The sequence below is a fragment of the Peromyscus leucopus genome, chromosome 15, assembly GCF_004664715.2.
Source record: "Peromyscus leucopus breed LL Stock chromosome 15, UCI_PerLeu_2.1, whole genome shotgun sequence".
Classification (NCBI taxonomy): Eukaryota; Metazoa; Chordata; class Mammalia; order Rodentia; family Cricetidae; genus Peromyscus; species Peromyscus leucopus.
In genome coordinates, this window is record NC_051076.1 from 25,125,064 (window position 1) to 25,146,219 (window position 21,156).

The 21,156-nt window shown below is 48.0% G+C and overlaps 2 protein-coding genes and 1 long non-coding RNA gene across 7 annotated transcripts in view; 2 read left to right on the top strand and 1 right to left on the bottom strand.

The window, feature by feature from the left end:
* Cadm3 (cell adhesion molecule 3) overlaps positions 1–12,229 on the top strand; it is a 32,439-nt gene extending 20,210 nt beyond the window's left edge. The window contains exons 2-9 of one of the 2 annotated variants that reach the window (XM_028865557.2): positions 729–869; positions 1,415–1,567; positions 2,246–2,383; positions 2,776–2,946; positions 5,208–5,298; positions 5,712–5,881; positions 9,014–9,139; positions 9,883–12,229. In XM_028865557.2, the coding sequence (XP_028721390.1) occupies positions 729–869; positions 1,415–1,567; positions 2,246–2,383; positions 2,776–2,946; positions 5,208–5,298; positions 5,712–5,881; positions 9,014–9,139; positions 9,883–10,001 (1,109 nt within the window). In that variant the 3' untranslated portion in view covers positions 10,002–12,229. The remainder of the gene's footprint in view (positions 1–728; positions 870–1,414; positions 1,568–2,245; positions 2,384–2,775; positions 2,947–5,207; positions 5,299–5,711; positions 5,882–9,013; positions 9,140–9,882) is intronic. The other variant, XM_028865556.2, reaches the window with a different exon arrangement.
* Positions 3,215–9,007, bottom strand: LOC119089152. 2 transcript variants are annotated; one of them, XR_005092999.1, is made up of 4 exons: positions 8,861–9,007; positions 8,056–8,208; positions 6,016–6,111; positions 3,215–3,749 (listed from the first exon to the last, which is right to left on the bottom strand). It is a non-coding gene; the product is annotated as an uncharacterized LOC119089152 (long non-coding RNA). The 2 variants fall into 2 exon arrangements; XR_005092998.1 differs by lacking the exon at positions 8,861–9,007 and having other exon boundaries at positions 8,056–8,386.
* Positions 12,230–12,928: 699 nt separating the features above from the next.
* Ackr1 (atypical chemokine receptor 1 (Duffy blood group)) lies at positions 12,929–15,254 on the top strand. 3 transcript variants are annotated; one of them, XM_037211216.1, is made up of 3 exons: positions 12,929–13,699; positions 14,221–14,919; positions 15,031–15,254. In XM_037211216.1, the coding sequence occupies exons 1-3, from the start codon at positions 13,679–13,681 to the stop codon at positions 15,202–15,204; spliced, it is 894 nt and encodes a 297-aa protein (XP_037067111.1). In that variant the 5' UTR covers positions 12,929–13,678; the 3' UTR covers positions 15,205–15,254. The 3 variants fall into 3 exon arrangements, with proteins under 3 accessions (XP_037067111.1, XP_037067112.1, XP_028721391.1); XM_037211217.1 differs by having other exon boundaries at positions 15,034–15,254; XM_028865558.1 differs by having other exon boundaries at positions 14,221–15,254.
* The last annotated feature ends 5,902 nt before the right edge of the window (positions 15,255–21,156 follow it).

A 21,156-nucleotide genomic window follows, 5' to 3' on the forward strand; every position in this document is an offset into this window, starting at 1 on the left:
AAGGACTTTGATAGGACTTTGATAAATTCAAGACCATCATGAATACATAGTAAGTACCAGGCCAGCCAGGACTGTTTAGTAAGACCTTGTCTCAACAGCAGCTACAACAACTAATAATAATAGTAAAAACTGATGATGGATTTGATGATTGGATTGAAGTTATTGCTAGAAAAAAAATTTAAAGTACTCTAAAATGTTTCTGTTCTTAATTTCTATTTTGTTTATTTTGCTCTTTTTGTATAGATGTTATAGATGAATGGGCACACCAAGAGCTGGTTTAGGCTTTTCCCCATTTCAGTTTTTGATCAGTAGTCATAATTGCCCATAATGGTTTTGTTCTTACAATAGGTGACAGGAAGGTAACACATAGGGTGGCAGATATGTATGTGTGTTCTCAACCATGAGTGGTAGAACCATATCTAAAAAGACACATGTGGAGTAGTATATTTAGATCGGGTGCCTTTATCCTTTTAGTGTTTGTGACCCTGACCGTTCATCCAACATTCAATAAATGATGCTTTCTGTGTATCCAAAGTGAGAGAAGATCAGGTCTGTCTCCCCTCTACTGCCACAACCACCTCTCTGTCCTTCACTTATGAAGCTTCAAGAGTATACAGAGACCAGAACCTTGAATAGCCTGAATTAGATGGAATGGAATGTGGCCCAGTAATGGGTAGACAGACATCCTCAGCAATCCTCATGAAACTAATCATACTCTACCCCTGCAGATAGCCAGCCCTGGACATCTGATGAAACTGTGGTGGCTGGTGGCACCGTGGTGCTCAAGTGTCAAGTGAAAGACCATGAAGACTCCTCCCTGCAGTGGTCTAATCCTGCCCAGCAGACTCTATACTTTGGGGAGAAGAGAGGTAGTGTCTCATGAGTGACCTTTCTCCATGGGAATCATGGGCTAGGAGAAAGGGACAGCAGAGGCTGAGGGGAATTGTCTTTGTAGTCCAGAGGCTGAGAAACACAAGGTATGTTATTTGAAAATGCAATCAACTGTGGGCTCCTCATTTGTTTACAGAGAAAAATCAGCACTACAGCTCTGACCTTAGCCACGTGTAGTCTTATCGGTCTTATAGTCTTATAAGGTCCTGGAGTAGTATCACCCTGAAGAAGCCTTATGAAAGCTGATACCAGACAGCCCCAGGCCTTCCTAAGTAATTACACATGATACAGACTATACTGGCCTATTAAGCTACTGTGTCCAGTGACTCATGAAAGTCACTGAATGAATCTTTCCTAATTTAGGAGGGTTTTTGTTTTGGTTTGGTTTGGTTTGGTTTGGTTTGTCCTCCACCCACACCACTCTGCTCATCCCTTCCTCTCAATGATGGTAGCCCAGGAATGGAAGGTAAACATGTAAGGAAGGTCCTTGTAGAATCCTGACTCTCAGTTCTGATTTCCCCAGCCCTTCGAGATAACCGGATTCAGCTGGTTAGCTCCACTCCCCATGAGCTCAGTATCAGCATCAGCAACGTGGCGCTGGCAGATGAGGGGGAGTACACATGCTCCATCTTCACCATGCCTGTGCGAACCGCCAAGTCCCTCGTCACTGTGCTCGGTGAGGCTCCCAGACCTCTGTGTGCCCACAGCATGCTGCTCTGCAAACAAGTCTCCCTCAGTTGGTCCCCAGAGCTTCCCAGAACCAGGCAGGCCGCCAATAATATCAGAAAAGTTCTGCACATTTCCCCTTAAATACAAGGAAAGCGGAGTTCTGATCTGCTGTACTTACTGTTTGATCTGGACTAAATCTCTTTAAGCATAAACTTCATAATTTATAGCAAAGAACGGCCATTCCATTTCACTCCAAAAGTTATATGTGGAAATGCAAGATCTATATAAACTGTCTAATTCTAATTTCCAAGAAAAGGTCTTCAGTTGTTTGAATACAGTTATCTTCATCCTATATTCTAATTCCCATCTCCACTCTCTTGAGCCTTTCACTGTGTATCTGCATGGCCACCTAACTGGACGCTGGGGTATCCATTCTCTATCATGCTTTAGGCACTGCATCCCGCTCCTCCTACACTATCCTTCTTCCTCCCCTTAGTCTTCCCATCTCGTCCTCAGGAAGTAGATCCAGGAGAATGTTGATCCTTCATGCTTCCACCCATCTTTCTAAACCAAAATAGAGCTCAGATATCCTGTCCCTCGTAGAGGACATGTCTACAGGGAGAGCTTGAAGTGTGATTTCACGGTGCCTCTCCTTCCTATCCTGGCCATCCCCTCTCTATGGCAGGAATCCCACAGAAGCCCATAATCACTGGTTATAAGTCATCCTTACGGGAAAAGGAGACAGCCACTCTAAACTGTCAGTCTTCTGGGAGCAAACCTGCAGCCCAGCTCACCTGGAGGAAAGGTGACCAAGAACTCCACGGTGAGTAGCTCCTGCCATGGGGTAACAGGAGTGAGGTGGTGCAGGGAAGGGGTGTAGGTGTGTGTGTGTGTGTGTGTGTGTGTGTGTGTGTGTGTGTGTGTGTGTGAAGTATGTCTATATAGGGCACATAAGAAACAGTGGAGATGAAGAAAATGAATGACAGATACATTGTGGACACGTATATGTCAGGGTCTACATTCTCTTTATACATTCATATCCATTTCAAAAATTTTCTAAATTTGTCCAAGATAGAATCTGTGGAGCCCAGACTATCTGTATGTTAAGATACAGTCTGTCTGTATATACTGACAGGGTGTCTCCTGTGTGTGTGTGTGTGTGTGTGTGTGTGTGTGTGTGTGTGTGTGTTCTGTCTATCTCTTTCTGCATTCCAGGAGAACAAACACGCGTCCAGGAAGATCCCAATGGAAAAACCTTCACTGTGAGCAGCTCAGTGTCATTCCAGGTTACCCGGGAGGATGATGGCGCAAGCATCGTGTGCTCTGTGAACCATGAATCTCTAAAGGGAGCTGACAGATCCACCTCTCAGCGCATTGAAGTTTTATGTATGTCATGGGCTTTGGGGTGAGAAGGACCAGATTTGAGGTAGGGAGTAAGGAAAAGAAAAGTGTTGCTGGCTACACATGAGGCAACATGCACAGTTGAAGTAGCAAGGCTTGAGAAAAAAAAATGCCCTGTGGTAAACATTACAGGCTTTGTCTCAGTGAGTTGACTCTGCTTGTGCTGCGGGAGAGCAGCCACAGACAGAGGGTAAACAAATGAGTTGGGCTACATTCCAATAAAACTTTATTTACAAAAGCTCGCAGCTGGCAAGGATTTGGCCCATGGGCCAAGTTTACCAGCCCTTGGGCTACACTTGTGAAATGGAACTAGGCTGTAACCTATGGTGGTAAGTATAGCAAACCCAGAGTCTTGGGATGTAGCTACTACTCTGTACTCCACTACATGCTGGTTGTGTGGCGTGAAGACAGCTCTCCCCTGCTGATCTTGGTTGTTTCTTGGTGAAATGAGAGAGGTGAGCATGGCCATCATGACGGCCTCTTATCACTCTAACATTCTATGACACAAGAGGTGTGGGTGGAAGAGAAGCCCAATTCTCTCCAGTGTTGAAACGTTCCAAGGACTTTCTTCTCCCAGTCATTTCTCTATTTGCCCCAGTTTCATGCTTTTACTCGGGATTCCGATCTAAAGTGGCCAGTTGTCAAAATTGCTGTTCACACTTCTGCCACACCTCTTCATCCTCTTCGTGGACTCTGCCTTTATAGTACCCATAGGGAATGTCTGAAGAAGCTGGAATATTTGCAGATTTTCATCTGAGGAAATCTGGAAACTTTTCAAAGCAACTCTCCTGTATGGAAAGGAAAAGGAATAATTGAAGTGTAGAAGCTGAGTATGGAGGCGTGTACAACAATGCATTTCTTTTCCTAATTTACCAAAAGGTTGGGGAATTTTCAAAAATAGCTAGAGCTTTTAATCTCCTTATGGAAGACACAAGCTGATTAATTTCCTAACTTCAGTGCCATTTAACCAGTGGCTAGACCCTTCATTCAGACTTTAACATTAGTTAATTTTGGACAGAACCATAGTCCATTTGGATGACACTCAATGGACAGGCAGATGACTAGCCTTCTAGCCAGTACTGACACCTACTAGCTGTATGGCCTTGACCAAAGCATTTAATCTCGCTGTGAATCTAGCTTCCTATCCTGAAATACACTGAGAATGAATGGAATAATATACAAGAAAGAACTCTACAAACTTCCAAGTTCTAAACTGCTATAAAGTACCTCTGTGTTTACTAGTTCCAAGTGTGAGGCCCTGGGCGTTGGGCAGTTCTCTTGAGCCCTGGTTCCCAGCCATAACCAAAGAGTACTTAAAGTCCCCAGAGTCCTCTCTTAGATACCAGGCCACTTGGCTATTGCTCTGCAAGGGTTCCCTTTAGCCTGTGATCAGCAGTTAGCCAACAAATGCTCCATTCCAGGTGCTATGCTAGAGATCTCTTTAGCTGTGAAGCCTCAGGATGCCCGCTTCTCTCACCTGACCTGGCTCTCCTTGCCCTGTATGATTTAACTGAAGCATGTTCATTAACTGCTTACTAAGGTTGGCTCTGTCCTTAGGGATAGTGCATCCTCTTTTATCTGTGGTTCCAAACCAGCATCTGCTCACATTGTTCTAAGCCGCCATCTGGACCCAGCCTCCTAAGCAGCCTTTTGGCATCAGTGACAGATGTCATTATTTCCTCACAGAGCCATCCATATTGTCTCAGGCCTTTTTTTTTTTTTCCAGCCAAAATCTGACCCCCGCCCCTTGCTGTTTCTATGTTCTCCGTCCATGTTTGGACTGGCCATTCAAAGGGATGTTTTGTGTTCACGCATGGCTTTCGCTCCTAAGCTCCCTCGCAGAGCAGACAGAATGGAGAGGTTACGACTCAGTCAGTGTCAAGTTCACTTTTTTTGTTCCATTAAAGATATGTATTAGGTACTGTCTATGTGCCAGGCAGTTTGCTAGGCATGAATAAACCATGGGTTCTCCTCGACTGCTAAGACATCTTGTAGGCCCCACCCAGGACAGGCCTGCTGGAAGGCCATCACTCAGAGGTTGAGATACACCAGGTTGCTCTCAGTCAGGGGCACTCATAGTCTGTGTCCACAAGAGCCAAGAGGAAAAAGGGCTTGTTCACAGCCTCTCAGACTTCTGAGACTTCGGGAGATAGAATCTATAGCATGTAACTAGATGATTTCAAGGTTTTAGGGATCTCCTATGCAGAGTGGGGAGTGGGGTGCTGACATCATGTACTTCTCCGCAGACACGCCGACAGCCATGATTAGGCCAGAACCTGCACATCCCCGTGAAGGCCAGAAGCTGTTGTTACATTGTGAGGGGCGTGGCAATCCAGTGTAAGAAGAGCAGACTGCAGTCTCTGATACCCCTCTACACTCTCAGATAACCCCCCACCCCTGGGTACCCGCCCAGCCATACCTCCTACTCCCCTAACTGTACAACAGCACCTCTCCTTTCTTTCTACTGCAAAGCAGCAGAAATGAGGTTGGAACACTCCCTAGTTCAGCTCCTTTGGTTCCCCTAAGGAACAAAGTTACAGTAAGATATGGATCAAAACATCTCTACCTTCTTTAAATTGTACCTAAGACTGATACCCCCCCACCCCCCACCAATACCCACCCTGTGGCCCATTCAGCATCTTAAGCTTCACCATGCAGTTTCTGACTTCCCTGTTCCCAGTTTGTTTTTAATTCCTCTAGCCCTTTGGTCCAGGCCATCCTGAACACTTCTCATCTTTCCATCTCAACAGCCCCCAGCAGTACCTGTGGGTAAAGGAAGGCAGCGAGCCACCCCTGAAGATGACCCAAGAGAGCGCACTCATCTTCCCCTTCCTGAACAAGAGTGACAGCGGTACCTATGGCTGTACAGCCACCAGCAACATGGGCAGCTACACGGCCTACTTCACCCTCAATGTCAATGGTGAGTCTCTTGGACTTCTCTCCTCCAACATCTCCCTTCTTTGGCCATCTCTTGCTCTCCTGATGGCAACCCCCTACCCTGAGTGGTCGTAGGGTGGATGGAAAATGTCCACTGCAGGAAAGCACTGCACTTACGCCCTAGGAATGTGTACCAATGGTCAAGCAATATAAAGATGGGCTCCCGTTGTCTCTGTCTGCAGGCAGTGGCTCCTCTGGAATCATCTCTCTCACCTGATGGGGAGAACATCAACTTCATTTAGAGGCCCCTCCTGAGTGCATGTGTGCTTGCTGAAGAGCTCCTCCTCCTAGGGCTAGATACAGCATGCACGCCACTGCACCACTTCCCTTCCTAAGGACCCTGTGTACATGATGGTTGGGCAAAGAATAAAAGAAACCAGCATGCACTGTGCCTAGAGATAGTCAGAATCTCTCCTCTAACGCTTCCAAAGGGACAAGAGATTGCTTCTTTCTAAAATTCTTCTCAAAAACTGGAACCACCAGACACCTAGAATGTTTAGGTTGGTCAGTAAAGTATCTGCCAGTTGGAGCAAAATAAAAATCGGTGTGGTAGCTCACATTTGTAATCCCAGTGCTGGGAGGCAGAGACAGCCAATCCTGGCTTGCTGAGCTCTTGGCTAGTGAGAGTTGACTGAAGTGACCCTGTCTCAAAGAGTCAGGATGGAATTCCTCTGGCCTTTACACCTAGTACGTAGACATACATGCACACTCACACACATTTGCATGCATATACAAACAAACACAAAAAGGTACAGTCAAACCCAGCTTCAAGGGAAGTGGCAGGCTAGGACAGAGGTGGCTTTAGAGGGAGCTGGTAGGGAAAAAAATTTTTTTTCTTGTTTTGAAGACACCAATGGCATTGAAGTCCTTCTAGAAAGTCTTAAAATCTTTCTGCAGAATAGGGGAAATGTTGAAGAAACTTCAGGGTCTTTCTTCATTTGAAATACCCAGTAAGGCAGGGAATGGGGTGCCTAACACCCAGGGTCCCAGGGTTGAGGAAGAGCCCTAAGTGCTTGGGACCAGAAAGTCTACATTGGTGATTAGCAGTCCTAAGCCAAGCTCGCACCCCCATGGGCAGCTCTAAAGCACAACCGAGCTAGTGCAAGATTCTGAGAGCTACAGCAAGGCACTGAGATCTAGGCTCAGCCCCCGGATCTCTCCAGACCATTTCTGATGGTGACTAGCAGTGGAAGAAAGTCTATGTGCCCCGCAGCTGGTATCTTGTTGATCCTTCTGCTCTGGGATTAAAAAGCTAAGCAAGAGTGAGTTGACTGTTTGCTGCCAGTGCTGACGCCTGGTGGTGGAAAGAGTTACTGCAGCCTCTTCAGGAATCTTTTTTTTTTTTTTTTTCCCAGTGAAGACTTGCTCGGAATGAAATGAAAGGAACTTCTACCTGGAGACAGGGGGTGGTTATTGACAACCCCAGAGGTCAATTTTGACCGTGAAAGACTGTGTTTTTCCAAGAACTTTTTACTTCCATAGCTTCTGGAGCAAATATCCAGTATTGATTTCCATGGTGGACCATGTCTCATGTTTCTTCACTCATCTTCCCCTACGTGCACATACATGCACACTCACACACATTTGCATGCATATACAAACACACACAAAAAGATACAGTCAAACCCAGCTTCAAGGGAAGTGACAGGCTAGGACAGAGGTGGCTGTCTGTCATGTCAACACATCTGTCCCATCATGGAACTCCTGGGCCATCCCCCACAGCCCTCCCAAGCAGAACATTTTTTTTTTTTTAAAGAAGCATAGATGTTTTTCTTTTCAAACAAGGCATGGGAAATCAAGGAACTAAAAAGCTGGCCCAGTCAAGCCCGAGGAAACATAAGGTAGGGAAGAAAAAAAGTATAGGAGTCAATGAGGCTGTAAGACTCAAGCTGAGTCCAAGGGAAAACAGGAGTTCTCCCATGGATGGGGGAGATATAGTTGTGGCTAATGTAACTGTAGAGACATCAGAACTGTCCTGGACTTGTGCATTCATCCTCAGACATTTGGGTTTCTGACCAAGGTTCAGATTTTATTGACATTCTTGGTCCAGGTTGTACTGAGATTGGTCCACACCTATTACAGAGGGTGGATTTCGTATAGCTAATGGAGGGAACACTAGCCATCATGGGAGAAATCAAACAAGTCTTGTGCACAAACCTTTAGACAATGTCAGCATAGAGATGAAGTCCTAGGCCTCCTTCCTTGGATGGGTCAGAAGATTGGGTTTTACTGAATCACTAATCTTCCTTTCCAAGAAGGAATTACTGAAGAAAAAGGCCAGCTATATTCAAGAGCATGTAGACTGGAGAGCTAAAGGAAAAAAGAAATACCTGGGATCAGAGACACCAAATACTAAGTGATGTGATAAGACAGTTGTATAGGTCACAGCCCATGCTGCGATAAGGATGCTGGGATAGAACCTGAGGTCTTGGGTTCATCTTAGAGAAGGTGGATGATTTTCTAATTCACATCAGACTGTAACTTTGCTCTCTAGGAGAATTTACAAGTCTTATACAGGATGGCACAGTCTAGCATTTTCTTTGCAAGGTGCTTTCCAACTACTTAATTCCTGGATCCATCAGTTTTCACTGTTTCTTCTCCATCTGATCTTAAGACTGGAAAAGCAGCAAAGAAACCCCTAAAGGAACTAGTACAGAATACCAGACAAGATGTGAGAAGACATGGGAGACAGTCAAGGAACAAGAAAACACAGATGTATCTGTATGTGTATGTGTGAGAGAGAGAGAGTTGGAGGGGCAGAGTGGAGGATGGAGAAGAGGGAGGAAGAGGAGAGAATTTTGATATTGATCACAGGCATTAAAGTAATTATCTCTGATTAAGGTTAAGCTTTGATGCCAAGGAAGCAACTTGGATAGTGGTGTGAGAGCTGGTCTGTTTATTGCCTGTTGAATACATCAATTTTCTTTAACAGTTACTGCATTGCCAGCATGGTGATACTCACTTGAGCACAGACTAAGGCATGTCCCCTTGCATACACCTCCTGAGTTCTCTTGATGTTGATATCTCTCCTGTGGAATTATCCAGGGCCAAATCAGCATGTAAGTTAAAAGTCCTCCCCTCCCCAGTTCTAACTGTAAGCCTGTCCTCCTTGCAGATCCCAGTCCGGTTCCCTCCTCCTCCAGTACCTACCACGCCATCATCGGAGGGATTGTGGCTTTCATCGTCTTCCTGCTGCTCATTCTGCTCATCTTCCTTGGACACTATTTGATCCGGCACAAAGGTCAGAGGCATCAGGAGGACTTGGATGTGTGGGGAGATCAGTTAGGGAAGGACAGACAGTAAGAGGGCTTCAGACAGGGCCCTGTCTGAGAAAGAAATACAGCCAACCCATACAATGCCAAGGCTGTGATCACTGAGCAGCAACAGCAACCCCACAGTCAAGCCTGATCACTTGGTTAACATCCAAGTACAATTAGACCTGCCCACTCAGTCAGCTGCTTCTTGCTGCTCTACATTCGGCCGAGCCCCTTCCTTCTTGCCCTCGTCTTCTTTTCCATCTGTTTGGCTTCCTTTCCTCTCTTTGGTCTCCTTCCTCTTCATACTCATTCATAGCTTTTCTTTTCTCATTGTTTTACTTTCCCTTATATTCTGGTACTACATGCAGCCAGCAGCCTAGCTGTCCAGCTAAGACTGGTCATGCTTAAGTCATATCTCCACTACATGTACACACACACACACACACACACACACACACACACACACACACACACACGCATCTCTTTTATCCCTTGCCTACATTATAGATGAGATTTTAGTTAAAGGTAGAATTCATTATTCATGGGGGTGTGGTCAGGTGAGGGATGTTGGCAGCAAAATGCAAATTAGAGAAGGCGGGGTGGAAGAGAGCGCTAGGCAAGAGAGAGATGAGATGAGCAATGTGTGAGTGGGTGGGCAGGAAAGTGGGCAGGGTGGACTCTGGAGGCTGAGAAGCTTCTGAAAAGAGGAGCTTCTATCTCCACACAGGAACCTACCTGACACACGAAGCCAAGGGCTCTGACGACGCTCCAGATGCAGATACGGCCATCATCAACGCAGAAGGCGGGCAGTCAGGCGGGGATGACAAGAAGGAATATTTCATCTAGGGGCACCCACTCATCTCCTGCGCCCCCCCCCAAGGGGCCCCATGGGGACTGCTGGGCTGTCACCAACCTGGACTTGTACAGAGCGACCCCAGGGCCGCCCCTCCCGCTTGCTCCCCAGCCCACCCAGCCCCCTGTACAGAATGTCTGCTTTGGGTGCGGTTTTGTACTCGGTTTGGAATGGGGGGGGAGGAGGGCGGGGGGAGGGGTGGGCCGCCCTCAGCCCTTTCCGTGGCTTCTCTGCGTTTGGGTTATTATTATTTTTGTAACAATCCCAAATCAAATCCGTCTCCAAGGCTGGAGAGGCAGGGGCCATGGGGGTGAGGAGAGCAGCAGATCTGCCATGTTCGGAGAAGGAAAGTTGGAGGCTGAGAAACAACTGAGGAACAGGGCTGGTTTGCAGGTGGGGGCTTAACACGGCCCTCCTTCCATGTTCACGGCCGATCTGCCTCCCAGGTGTCTCCAAGGAGCTTGGGAATATGGCGGCAGGGGCTAGTGGTGGCTCTCTCTACCTCTGCCAGCCATGCCTTGTAAGCTAAAGGCAGGGAGACAGGTGTGACACCACCGACACCCCTCTTTCATTACATAAGAAAGGAATGAGTAGGAGAATCCTCAAGAAGACATGAACTGAAGATGGCATGCAGCCACACAGGGACCCAGGGCTTCAACACGTCCCTCCCAGAGAGAGTAGATTTCCAGAGAGAGAGGTCGGAGGAAATGGCCCTGTCCGTCCATTGCCCCCACACGATGAATGAAGCTAGGCTCTTTTCACAGAATCGGCCCTGGGGGGTGGGGGGAGGACAGCGGAGCTCAGCTTTCTCTCCTTGCTCCAGCATTTGTGGGAGAGGCACTGTTTCTGGGCCTGGACAGCGTCTGCTTCCCGCACCTCGGAGGGGGCCCCTCACTCTTACCCAAGACCCTGGACTGTTGCACGGCAACCGCTCCTCTCATGGCATTGCTCAGCAACGACTCCTCCACCCCGTGCCACCCCATGCCCTCTCCGGTTCCCTGTGCCAGCCCTCAGTCCCTCCTCCCTCAGCAGCCAGGCAGACATGACAACAAAATTACTAAAAGGAGCTTCGCTGCAGTGAGCTGTTTCCTGCCCAAACCGAGGGAATAATGTGAACTCTGTGCATGTGTGTGTGCGCGCGCGCGCGTGTCTGTGTGTTAGTGTAAGTGTGCGTAAGTATGCATGGGTGTGTGTACATGTGTGTTTGTGTGAAGAACAAGAAGCAAAGGGATTGAGGAGAAGGACCAGGGGTCTCGGGTGGGTGACAGGGCATGGAACATGTGAGGCATGAGGTGGGCTTTGGGAGTGGGTGGTTCCTAGTCAGGGTTTGTACCTCACCTAGGGGGCGCTGCTCTGTCCTAGTCGTTTCCAAGTCACTCGCTGCCTCTCTGAGAGAGAGGGAAGTTCCAGGATGCCGTTTGCCCAGCTGTGCATTTTGCCCCTCTCTGAAACACCCCTCACTCGCCATCCTTCCCTGGACCTCCCACCTCTGAGCCACGGAGCCAGGGCCACAGCCTCTGCTATGCACCTCTCAAAGCCTCTCTCCCTGGCACTGACTCTGGATTCCCATCCTTTGGACCCAGTGGCTAGAGGACTGGGTCCCCATCTCAGCTTTTGGTTTACTGTCTTCCTTCTATGGCCAAGCTGGTTGCTGTGGAGATGAGATTGCTCACCCTCTCCATCCAGGCTGGCCCGTCCCTCAGACCCGGGATGCCCTTGGCATCACTCCCCGCCCCCTCCTCCAGCATGTCCTCCCTGCTCTGACAACAGGTGTGCAAAATGGGGCGGCTGCAATCCAGCAGGCCTGCCTACTCCTTCAGTTCAGGTAACACTTTTGTGAATCTTCCAGCCCCTGGTTAGGGTCCTGGGTACCCCAGGCAGCCCCTCGCTTAAGCCAGGGATTCTCCTCTTATAGCAGCAAGGGAAGCCCTGGGCCCCAGGCCTGTCCAGGCTCCTCATCTCCCTCCCAGCACCCGCTTTTGGGAAAACGACTTTTTCTCCTTGAGCTGAACCACTCTGTCCATATTACACAGAAGCCATATTTGTACTGGGCGGGCGGGCGGGGGGCCAGAGGGGGCCGTTGTGCTGTGTGTGTCTGTCTGTGGGTGGGGGCGGGGGAAGGGGGCAGGAAGGGGATCGTGTATCTTTATAATCTTTCTAACTCTCCTGTGCTAATCTCAGAGGGGCCACCCTCAATATATCTGGATTATCCGTGTGGTCAGGCTGCCTCCTTTCTGCTGCTTGCACTGCTGGCTGGGCTGCATGTCAATCAGGGCTGCCCTCATGTCCCTGGCACCCGGCACTCAAAGGGTATGGCATCATTGCTATGCCGCTCTTTGGAGCTCCTGTGTATGGGATCAAGGGAGAGAGTGTCTGAGTCACCTGCTTCCCAGAGAACATTTGGATTTTAAGCATGTCATCCGACTGCTACCCTGTCACCCTCTGCCCAGCGATGCTGGCCAACACCGTTATGGAGGTGAAGGCCCCACCAACACATCACCCAGGATGGAGAGCATCACCAGTTTTTGCCAAACTCCCTTTCTAGCTCTCTCCTGTTAAACCTGAAACTCGACCTGTGTACTCATCCTTTTGCACCTCAGGTTGAGGGGATTAATGAGAATCCACCTACTAAATATGTATTCCGCATTTTTTTTTTCCTGGCCAGAGAAATAACAATTCTACCTCCCATCAGAAACTTCACTTATTGCTAAAATGACAAGCCAATGAACCATTCCCACAGTGTGTATGTGTTACAACAATATGAATAGAGATTACCCAGTGGGCTATAGTCTCACATTAAAGTATGCTGTCCCACGGTCCCCCAGAGCCTATTTTGATGTGTCAGACCATGTGTTCTGCTTGGTGTGAGAGATGCATTCATTGAGTCCATAGGTGGTAAGGCAAACGCCCAATTGCTCCCTGAAGGAGACTCATTACACAGCCTTGACAGGCCTCCAATGTTCTGTCCCTCTCACCCTGCAGCGCCTGTACCTCTAGATAGCAAAGCACACACCCAGGCCAGGCACCACCCAGCAGCTAGCACTCAGATGGAGACACACTGATACCCAGCACAGGGACGCAGATAAATAGGTGCATTCCCCTGCTCATTCTATCACACACAAAAGACCTCCGTTTAAATGCATAGTCTCAGTCTGGACAGAGCCAACAGCAAATGCCCTTAGCACAACTTCCCTGCGAACAGGGGAACTTTTGAACTCTTTCCTTGGATCTCATTCAAAGGAATAGAGAACAGAGAGAGTTAGCAGACGCCTGGTCACTCCAACTTCCCAGCACCTCTTTCTTATCTCTGCTTCCTGTGTAACCCCTGGCCCCCTCATCCTTCCTTGTTCCTGAAGGGTCCTCCCTTGCTGGAAAGCTCACTGACTTCTTCCTTGCCACTTTTGGGAAAATCCCCCCTTTTGTGGCCTTCACGTTGTTTTCCTGAGGTCATTCTGACCAGCCAAACCCAACTTCAAAACAGGAAGCTCCAGGACAGTACCCTGTGTTAGCCTAAGGTTTAAGTAGGCAGTCCTGAGTGTGACCCCCACACATATCCCGGCTCTGCCCAGAACCAGAGAGCATTCATTAGCCCTGGGCACTTATCTTGGAGCCACAGCTGCTGACCGAGAGTCCTGGCCCTGTACTCTGCCTGCCCTGAACCTGCAGTGCCATGGGGAACTGTCTGCACCCGGTGAGTGTGGGGGCCGTGCTCCGTGACCCTTGCCGCTGTCCCGTTGTCCCATTCCTTCTACCTCCTTCTCTGAATTCCATGCCCTTCCCTCTTTTGACCATCCCTTAACCCTGCATTTCTTTCTTTCTTCTTAGTTTCAAAACTCTTTTCCCTTTCTTTCCATACCTCAGTTTCCTATCCCCACCCCGTTTGTTCTCTCCCTCTCTCTCTCTCTCTCTCTCTCTCTCTCTCTCTCTCTCTCTCTCTCTCTCTCTCTCTGCCAGTCCTGTGCAGGTTTCTCCTCACTTCCCTCCCCATCCTACTCTTCTAAGTCTCCACACAGCTCTGACCAGGCTCCTCTGTGGCTCTGACCATGCTGGTTCCGCAGCGTCCCTTATCACCCTGCCCACTGTACCCACCTCCTGTAGGCAGATCCCCTATTCTCCAAATCCAAGCTCCAAATCCAAAGTGCACCCCAGCCTCTTCACTGAGGTTCCAGATGCCCTCCCTGACTGACTGTCCCTTCTGGGTATACCCTGTAGGTGGAAACCTCCTTTTCACTAGACAAGAATGAAACTGAGTGGCTTATGGATCTTTTGAATTATTCATATGAAGAAAACGACTATGACTTTCCCAGTAACTACAGCGTTGGGGCAGCCGCTCCCTGCCGCTCCTGTAATCTACTGGACAGTTCTTCACTGCCCTTCTTCATCCTCACCAGTGTCCTGGGCATGCTGGCAAGTGGTGCCGTCCTCTTCGCCATTCTCAAGCCTCTCTTCCACTGGCAGATCTGCCCCAGCTGGCCTGTTCTGGCACAGTTGGCAGTAGGCAGTGCCCTCTTCAGCATGGCGGTGCCTATCCTGGCACCAGGGTTCAACACTGTCCATAGCACAGGCCTGTGTTACCTGGGCTACTGGGTCTGGTATACTTCAGCTTTTGCCCAGGCTCTGCTCATAGGTTGCTATGCCTGCCTAAACCCCAGAGTGAATATAGGTCAAATCCGTGGCCTCACCTTGGGACTCACTGTGGCACTTTGGGGAGCAGCTGGCCTGTTAGGGCTGCCAGTCACTTTGGCCAGTGATGTTTACAATGACCTCTGCACCCTTGCATCCGACAAGGACCTGGAAGTTTTGAAGTCCGCCCACTCTGCAATCTGTTTTACCATCTTCACCGTGTTCCCACTGGCTCTCTTGGCAGCCAACGGGCTGAAGAAAGCATTGAGCAAGGAGTCAGGCCCCTGGGTTAGTGTCCTGTGGGTCTGGTTCATTTTCTGGTGGCCTCATGGGATGGTTCTCCTATTCGATGCCTTGGTGAGGTCCAAAATCGTGCTTTTGCCATCCTGTCCATCCCAGCAGATTCTAGATGTGATGCTGAACCTGGCGGAAGTCCTGGCTGTGCTGCATTGTGTGGCTACACCCCTGGTCCTGGCCCTGTTCTGCCACCAGACCACCCGTAGATCCTTGGTCTCTCTGTCCCCCCCTGCAAGACAGTCTTCTCCTACAGATGCCTTTGCAGGCAAATGCTAGTTCTTTCCCCACGTATCAACCTAAATTAAAGTCTATACTGCTTTTATGAAGCGGGTGTTTTCTTATTTCATCTGGAGAAGGAGAATGACCATGGAGAGACAGGAGGGCAATACGAAGCCTGCCTTTCCTGTTTCTAGAGTTGCCCTGGAAGAAAGAGGATGGTGGATAAACATCCCCAGGGCATAGAGATGTTCTCTTGAGGTGAGTGATGACTGTCTTCTTGTGGGGATAGAAAAGAGAAACAAGGGCGTGAGTGGAGGAGATGAACTCTCTAAATAAGAAGGCAAGGCTCGATGAGCAAAAGAAGAGAAGCCATTTCAGAAAGTAAGTGAATAGGTATAGAAACCAAGTTGCGGGAGCAGGGGCGGGGGCAGGGAGGGGGAGACGAGACAGAGATGAAGAGATGAGTGGCAGAAAGTGAAGCACAAAGCAGTGGTGCTCCCCTCCTGTCCAACCCATCCAGACAATCCTTGTCTCCTTGGTGGGAGGAAATGAAAGAAGTATGTTCAGGGACATTGGGGAATGGCTACCCTGTTAAGGTTGCCAGTCACTTTGACCAAAGATGTTACCATAGCCTAGTCTAGGGCATGTGTCGGGAGTGTAAAATGCTGCTTCCTAGGAGCTGTCTTTTGCAAGTTAACTCTTCATCATGACCTGGACACCCCTGCCCAATCTCTCTCTCTCTCTCTCTCTCTCTCTCTCTCTCTCTCTCTCTCTCTCTCTCTCCTTCTCCCTCTCTCCACCACTTCCCCCTCCCCTCTCCCCTTCTCTCTGCATGCACGTATGCACACTTGAGTTTTTCATTACCATGACCTTGATTCCTCTGTATGCTCATTTCTCTCTGTATGTGAATGCATGCATGCTTGGGTGACTGTGAATCTGTGTGTGTGTGTTCTTGCAGGTTTATTCTTCATCATGACCCTTATTCCTCCTCCCCCTTCTTCCTCTCTCTCTCTCTCTCTCTCTCTCTCTCTCTCTCTCTCTCTCTCTCTCTCTCTCTCTCTGGTGTGTCTATACATCTGTCTCTCAATCTGTTAGGACCTGTAGTATCCATGTTATAATAGAGGCATGCACGCAGTGAAACATGTCTATGCATGAGCTTACACTCAGTCAGTATCTGCAGTACACACACCCATGTGTGTGCACAAACCTCTTGCAGAGCCCCCTTCCTAACTTAAATCTGTTGCACCTGTTCAGGGTGTAAGGGCAGAAATCTCTATTCGGTAAGTTCATTTACCTTGCTGTTTATGTCCAGCATTTCTGTATGTGGTGTATAGAAGAAAGAGATCGTGAAGGAAGAAACGGTGAAGCGACTCAAAGGGAGACACCCCTACTCAATCCATCTTGGGGCTCAAACTGCCCAAGTTTCCCTTTCAAAGCCCAGCTCTCAAAAGAAGCCTTTACCTCACACTAGTCTTTGTGTCCTTCTCTTATCCACCCCCAGCATCCTAGGACATCTGTCCCCCCCACATTTGCCTGCTTCTCTGTCTGTTTCTTGTGACTTTGGAGGGTTGTCTTCATGCCCTGCCCAGCAAAGCTTGGGTAGTGTTTAGGAGGACAACAAGTAAGACACGCTTCATATGGAGCACAGCTGTCAACAACAATCTCACCCTCTACCTGGAAAGACCACAGATTTCTTCCAGCAACCCACCTCAAGCCCACCCCGGAAAACTTGAGTGGCTACTTCACATCGATCTCAATCTACTTACAGTCTTTCCATACTTTCAAAAAGGCTCTCTACTGTCCTCTTCCCTAACGTATCGATGCAAGACATTCTGGTTTTAAGGATTGAGAGGAAAGTGCAGGAGAGGGCCAGGGATGACTTAAAACATCCTAGGCTGGAGGGTGCAGAAGGATCAGGGAATTTTCCTGGGTGGGTGCTTTGACAAGACTCTAAATCTCCCTCCTCTGGTCTCTTAGCAACCACCAGGTTTAGTTCCTGATTGGTGCACCATAAATTGAAAGGCGGGGTTGTGGGACCGATTGAGACGCGGGAGACATTCTGAAACATAAAGGAAGAGAAAGAAAATGAGGAAAAAGGAAATAATTTACAAGCCTAAATTATGCTCAGGTCTCCAACCATAGTGATGGTGAATGTGTCCTGGTGTTTTTGTTTTCTATTTCCTTTTCTGTTGCCAACTACCACCCCTCCCTCCCCACACCCTTGAATCTCCAACTGCTCTCGAAATCATTCCAGATGTTGCTTTCCTCTCTTACAAGGCACTGGATTTAGATGCTGACCTAGTTTAAGGGGTGGTAAGGCTGTTTGGGCTCCCTGATTCTTCCCATGCTCAGGGGAAACTTGGCCTAATACCACTCGGGCTGTCTCTTCTACCTGGATCCTACACTCCCAGCTAGATCTCCCTCCTTGTCCAGTCTGGGTTGAGTCCTGGTGATAGCTGACAGCTATCACATCTCTTGCAAAAGGAAGGCAGAAACAGAAGCCAGAAACTGATAAGAGGTCACCGCAGATTGGAAACAAGAACGCTTAAGCTGTCTGCTCCCCCTCCCCCTCCCCTCCCTCACCCCTGCCTTCTTGCTCCAGGCCCTTTGGGACTGCTCTCCCCCACCCACCCCCACCCTCACCATTATGTATACTGCAGCTGGACAGTTCATCCTTATGTCTAACTCTGACCTCAGCCAATTCTAGAAGCTTTCCATGGGGACCTGCTACCCAAACCTATTTAACCCAATGGGTACCACTAACCACTCTAAATTGGGTTGGAATTTGGCATCTTCTGTGCAACCCTTCAGGAATACAAATTCTGTTCCCTTAGAATTTAATCTACGGGTTGGCAGGGATTTTAGCTGCGTATGAGTTATTGGGCCTCCTGGCTAAGAGGAAAAAAAAAAAAAAAAAACTTCTCTCAGAAAGATCAGAGTCAGGGAAACAAGCTCTCGGGGATGCATAACGCCCCGGGGAGGGTCAATTTACATTAAGGGCAAAATTTTTTTCTTCAGGAAAGTTTGAACATCACATTGATGCTTGTAATTCATTTATTTTTGGCTGAGCCCCACCACCCTAGAGGATTTAGGAAACAAACGCACGTTTCCTAAATCCTTTCATCCACCACCATACCTCTACCCTCCTTCCCTGTCTCCCAATACCTTTCTTCTGCAGCCTCCTAGGAATTCTCACTGAGAACTTCACTGGGATTTCAAACCCAATTCGTTGCCAACTCTAATTGTCAGGAATTTGCATGAAAACCATCCTATGCTATCTAATTATTCTGACAACAGCAGTCCTCCGTCTGGGCACAAGGAGAAGCGCAGTTTTAATTAACAATAATGCACCTTGCAGATGAATGTGACGGTTTAGGTTAATTAACAAGTCCAAGCGTCTCCAAATCATCATCTAGACATTTAGGCGATTTGGATAGGAGAGGTATGGAGCGTATAAGGGGTGGGGATAGCTTTCAAAAATCAGTTCAGAAAAACATTCCGGTTGGTTTTTAATCTCTTCTATAACCATTGGATGGAGGGAAGAGGAAATCTCAAAACAGAATTCCCAAATATTTGGGTTAGGAGGTTTGGGGACAGCACATTGTTTCAGGCCAGACATCTTTGTGCCACTTTTACATTTAGAATATGTTTCCCATACTTCTAAATACACAACAGGGTTAAATCCCTATAATTCGCAGGTATCTCTAATTTCTTGTCTGTTTGTTTGCGAATTTGATTTTCAGCATGAAAGCACCACCTTTCCCAATCACTGACATTACCTGCTGCTTTCCTTTGTGTGTCCTGAGCACATGTAGGGCGGGCACCTCAAGTTGCCTACACCCGAAGACACTGCACACAGCAGCTCCAGTCACTCCCCTGTCTCTCCCATCAAGAACGATTATTTGCATATGTAGCTAGAGTTTTCCAGCCTGGCCCACAGTCAGGACAAACCTTTGTCACCCGCCAGTCCCACAGCCGCTCAGACCCAGCCAAGTAAACACAGAGACTTATATTGCTTACAAACTGTATGGCCGTGGCAGGCTTCTTGCTAACTGTTTTTATATCTTAAATTAACCCATTTCCATAAATCTACACCTTGCCACGTGGCTCGTGGCTTACCAGCATTTTCACATGCTGCTTGTCCTGACAGGCGGCTGGCAGTGACTCCTTCTGCCTTCCTGTTCTTTTATTTCTCCTCTCTGTTAGTCCCGCCTATACTTCCTGCCTAGCCACGGGCCAATCAGGTTTTATTTATTGACCAACCAGAGCAACACATTTGCCATACAGACCATCCCCCAGCACAGCCAAGTGCAGACCATCTCAGACACCTGCACTCAGGCCCATGGTCCTAATCATCCTCTATGCGGACCTGCTGGGTAAAGCCACGAGGAACCCGAGTACGGGCTCCCACAGGACGTATAGAACATCCCACAGCATGCATAGATTTTGTAAGTAGTTTTCAGGGTGCTAGGATAAAAACATTCCACATAGCCTTAAGCTGCACCCTTTGTCTCTCTAGTCCTGCTGATAGCATGTGCCTTGTGTTCCCCTTGAAATCAAGTCATGTTTAGGGGAGAGAAGAAGTACACGTCTTGGAAAGTCTTGTGGAAGTCACAGAGTCTGTCTTTAAGAACTATACTATCATACCTTAGAGTTGGGATTCAGTTCCCCATACTGCTCTTGTAGTTCATGGCTAGTACTGTGCTCACTGTCTCAGAACATTGGCTGCTGGTCTGGGACTTGGCTTTTCCTCTTGTTCTTGAAGTTTTATTCCTAATGGCAGTTTCTCAGTTCTCTGGATGAGAAAGTCCCTTCTCTGTACCAGTCTTTACATTCGCTCTACATATATTGCCAGAACTCTCTTTCCTGTGTTCTTTGTGTGAATGACAGCTCCTAATCCTTGGGGTCTCAGAACAAACATTAATTCCTTCAAATCTGACCTGGCATCCAAAAGGGATACAGCTCTAGCTTCCTCATGGAAATCATTTTCCATACCAATTCTATTGGGTTATGCCTTGTCCGCCCCCCCCCCCCCGCCTCAAATGTATTTTGTGTATATGTGCACATGTGTGAGTGTGTGGATGTGGATACATGCACAGATGGAGGACAGAAGAGGGTGGCAGATACCCTGGAGCTGGAGTTACAATTGGTTGTAAGCTATGACCTAACTGTGGGTCCTCTACAAAAGCAGCAAGTACTCATGGAAATGCCCCTGCCTCAGGCTCCCAAGCCTTTAATCACTCTGCTTTCTCGGCCATTCTTCTCCTCCAGAGTCAGTTACAAAGCCATGGTCATCGACTGCCACTCTCTCTTCACCTCCAGAAATGTTTTCCTGGGCAAATTAAGAGAAAGACATGTTGGGATTCTAGGCATGAGCCACCACACCCAGCTGATGCTGTTTCCATAGCAGCAAGAATCCCACACCAACATTGTCTTGGTTATTCACTTACTGTCTGACCAGTTTATTTCCCATCCAGCCCTTCCTTCCACTAGTAGATACTGAGCTTTAAGAGTACAGGGCCTGGGCATGAGCACAATCAGAGATCAATAAATACATAAGCGAATTAGTTCATTTTATGTATCTGAATAAAGCATAGTTTCCCACACACTGGAGGGTTCATAGCCATCTAGTCCTGACAGGAACAGAAACAAACAAGCAAACAATTGGTGGAGAAATCTGTAAAAGTAAAACAAAAACAATCATCAACAACAATAAACCCTTTCTTCCTCTGAGTCACGCAAGGTGTTATTTAATTATTTCAGGGTCTTGTTATTTAGTTATTTCAGGGTCTATGCCTCCCTTTCTGTGCCACTTCATGGCTAACAGAACTAGAGGATTTCACCACGTAATGAACAAATACATTTGTTCTTCCTTTGGGGCACTGCTAGGCTTGGGACAGTCAGAAAAAGGAGGGAAAGGCTGTCATATTTCATCTGTCCCTGAGGAAAAGAGAATCATGGGACACTCCCTGAAGTTCTTGCACATTGAGTCTTCCATTGGCTCCAAAT